This window comes from Rhinopithecus bieti, unplaced genomic scaffold, assembly GCF_001698545.2.
Source record: "Rhinopithecus bieti isolate Rb0 unplaced genomic scaffold, ASM169854v2 scaffold_7528, whole genome shotgun sequence".
In the NCBI taxonomy this organism is placed as follows: domain Eukaryota; kingdom Metazoa; phylum Chordata; class Mammalia; order Primates; family Cercopithecidae; genus Rhinopithecus; species Rhinopithecus bieti.
Genome location: NW_016805391.1, coordinates 72,571 through 76,275, shown reverse-complemented (window position 1 = coordinate 76,275; position 3,705 = coordinate 72,571). Strand labels below are relative to the sequence as shown.

Below are 3,705 nucleotides of genomic sequence, written 5' to 3'. Positions count from 1 at the left end.
ACGAATGTTTTTCTTAAGTGCAATAGAAAGTCATTAAAAGATTTTAAGCAGTAGACTAATGTGTTCCAATCCTATTTCCACTTTAAGATGATTATGATCACTTCTACCTCCATATAGATTATGCAGAGGCCAGACTAGAAATAGGAAGAGTACTTGTGAGCCCTTTGCAAGAGATGATAGTGTATGGACCAAGGTGTTTGCAGCGTAGATGGAGAAAAGAAAAAGAAAAGAGGGACGATGTGAAATACATTATAGACATAAAAACCAACCGGACTTGCTAAACTTATTAATGCACCACACATAGGTGTGAATTAAAGTGAGGAATCAAGGATGATTCCTAAGCAAGAGGAAGCTTGACACGTTTGAGGAATAAAATTAAGAACCAAGCCTTGGATATCTGTGAGGCATCCAAGTAGAAATATCAAGCTGATTGTTGAAACACAAGCCTAAAGTTTAGAAGAGAGCCCTGGACTAGAAATATAAATTTGGAAGCCATCAGCATAGAGATGGTATTTAAAAGAGATGGGCATGGTAACTTATGCCTATAATCCCGGTATTTTGAGAGGCTGAGGTGGGAGGATTGCTTGAAGTTAGGAGTTTGAGACCAGCCTGGGCAACACAGCAAGACCCCCTCTCTCTATTTAAAATAATAATAAAATCCATGGATGTTGGTGAAATCACCTGCTAGAGAGTCGAGTCAGAAGAGGGCCCAGAATGTAGCCCTAAGAACATCTAACATTTGAGAGGTAGAGAAGGAAGAGCCGGCAAAGAAGCCTTCGTCAGCTTTGTCAGCCAGTAAGGCAGGAGGTGGGAAATTAGGACAGTGTAGTGTCGTGAATGCAAAGTACTGCTCAAAGATCAAGGGAAGATAGCTCAAAGAAGTATCCAGTGGATTTGGTATAATGGAGTTTACTGGTGACCTCGACAAGAGCAGTTCTAGGGGAAAATCAGGGAAGAAGCCAGAGTGTTAAGAGTCAGTTATGAATGGGGAATGAGGAATTGAAGAGGAGATAAGATGAGCAGATAATTCCTTTGTGTATTTGCCGATGAAGTGGAGCAGAGAAATGGTCTGGCAGCTAGAGGGGGATGTGGGCTCGATAGAAAATATTGGAGCACATTTGTGTGGTAATGAATGAGCCAGTAGTCCTGGAGAGGAAGATAGCACAGAGGAGAGAAAGTATAACCAAAGTTGTAAAGCTCTTGCAAAACAGGAGGGGCCGGCATAGAGAGTGGTCTTTGGTAACAGGAAAAACACATCCTACATTTTAACAGCAAATGAGAACTTGGGTACAAATATAGGTAGTTGTGTATGTTTGTTGGTGAGAAGATCAAGTGGATCAGATATGATGACTTCTGTTTTCTCAGTCAAATCTGAGGCAAGGCCATCAGTTTAAATAATCTGCTATGTATTTTCCAAACCTATATTCTCTGCCCTCTCCAATCTATCCCGCATAACACTTTCCACATTGATCTTCCTCAGGTGCAATTCAGTTTACACGTACTCCAGTGTCTTCAGTGAATTCCTAATATTTATGAAAATAAGTGTTAATTTGCCCATATAATTCCCAATTCTAGCTTTGTCTCTCAATAGTCTTTTCCTTACAATCTTCATTTGGTAATAGGTAGTTTTATGGTAGTAATGTATTATGGTAGTCTACAAACAATAGCTCTTGGGCCAAATCTAGCTGGCCACTTGTTTTTACAAATGAAGTTTTATTGGAACCCAGCCATACCCATTCCTTTATGTATTGTCTGTGGCTGCTTTCTGCTACAATGTCATAGGTTAGTTAGGACAGAGACTATATGGCCCAGGAATCCTAAGATGTTTACTATATGGCCTTTTAGAGAAAAATTTGCTGATTCTTAATTTTGATCAGACTGATCTCTTCAGTCTAACTTAGTGGAAAGAACAAGGGCTGTGGAGTCAGACAGACTTAAGATTGACACTGGACACCAACAGTCACTGAAACTTAATTTCTTCATTTACAAAATGAGGATATAATACTTAACTTTCCTTGTTGTCATAGGGTCAGTGTAACATATATAAAAGCATATATTTCTGGCACTTGGTAAGCCTTCAAGACAAGCTTCTTTCCTCTGCTCATTTGCTCAGACTACTGTTCTGCTGCTTCATTAGGAATGGGCTTCATTGTCTTCCCCTTACACCTCCATCTCTGCCTCTCAGAATTCTACTTATCCTTCTCTGTACCTCCATAGTGAAACTTTTCCTGCTTCCCAACATACGGATGTAATTTCTCATAGACTATAACTTCATGGCAGTTACAATTTTTTAACAACAAACAACAAAATTGTAATTGCTAATACTTAATGAACTTATTACTATATGTATATCAAAACATCTGTTTTATACCTTAAATATAGATAAAAAATAAAAAAGAATTAGCAATTACTTAGGTTGCTATTCTGCATATTACCGCACATGGAATAAATACCAAATTATTATTTGCTCGTTCAATTCAGTGGATTTAAAAAGGGGAGGGATCAGTGTGGACTGTCATTTTTAAGTGAAGACTTCATTAAGGAGCTGCTTCCAAATGTATCAGTGATCAATGAAGGCATAGTGAGAAATTGAGAAACATGTAAAGTCAAGTAGAGCCTATGACTTTTAATTATCTACTTTATGATGTAATAACCTTGCAGTTTTCTGTGAAAGGTTCTAGGTGTTTATACTAGTTATCTGTTGCTACATTTTAAAAACGACTCTACAACTTAGCAGGTTAAAACAAAAAGCATTTATTATTTCACACAGTTTCTGAGAATCAGGAGTCTAGCAGGAGCTTAGCTGGGTGGTTCTGGTCCAGGTTCTTTCATAGGGTTGCAGTCACACTGTCAGATGGGGTTGCAGTTATCTGAAGGCTTGACTGAGACTGGAAGATCCACTTCCAAGCTCATTCACATGGCCATTGGCAGGAGGCCTCACTTCCTTGAGATGCTCACAACATGGACTCCTACAGAGCAAGTGATTAGAGAGAAAGAGAGTACACGTGTGTAGCCAGGGGTGGAGGGGGAGAGAGAGCAAGAGAGCGAGCACAAGGGTGCATACATGTGTATAACCAAAACAGAAGCTATAATGCTATCACGGGTACGTCTGCTTTATTTTACTGGCTGTGCACATACAGACCAACCTGGTATAATGTGCAAGGGAACTACACAAGAGGATGAACACCAGGAGGATGTAGGTCGTTGGGGCTCTTAGGACTAGCTATTACAGTGCTCGATACCTGGGTAGTTATTTATCGCAAAGGAATAGTGTTTGCCTGTTCATATGAATGAAACAATTGTAATCTAATTGGTGTCAACATTTTTAAACTTTCACAAAGATTTTAAAACCTGTGTCACTGTGAATGAATTCAGTTTCCCTGACATGAGGCTAAAGGACTTTTAGTAAAATTATACCTACACTTTATATTATAGAATAATTTTTGTTTTCTCTCCAGTTGCCTTTTCACTTTTCTGTTGAAATCTGGATTTCCTTTTTCCCATTTAATCATTCAGATTATTTTCTAGATGAAATGACCAAAGAAGCAGAGATAGATAATTCTTCAACCGTAGAAAGCCTTGGAGAAACTACTGATATCTTGAATATGGTAATGATTTCCTATCTGTTTATCTAAATATGAGTTTGAATTTTAGTTCATTGTGTATGTGAATGTGTGCATACTTCCTATACTCTTATATGCATGA

General features: G+C 38.5%; 1 protein-coding gene across 1 annotated transcript in view; it reads left to right on the top strand.

Annotated features, from left to right (window-relative positions):
• Window positions 1-3,680, top strand: part of LOC108529802 (X-linked retinitis pigmentosa GTPase regulator-like) — a 35,672-nt gene extending 31,992 nt beyond the window's left edge. The window contains exon 12 of the mRNA XM_017872316.1: window positions 3,443-3,680. Within this exon, the coding sequence (XP_017727805.1) occupies window positions 3,443-3,635 (193 nt within the window). The 3' untranslated portion in view covers window positions 3,636-3,680. The remainder of the gene's footprint in view (window positions 1-3,442) is intronic.
• Window positions 3,681-3,705: the final 25 nt, after the last annotated feature.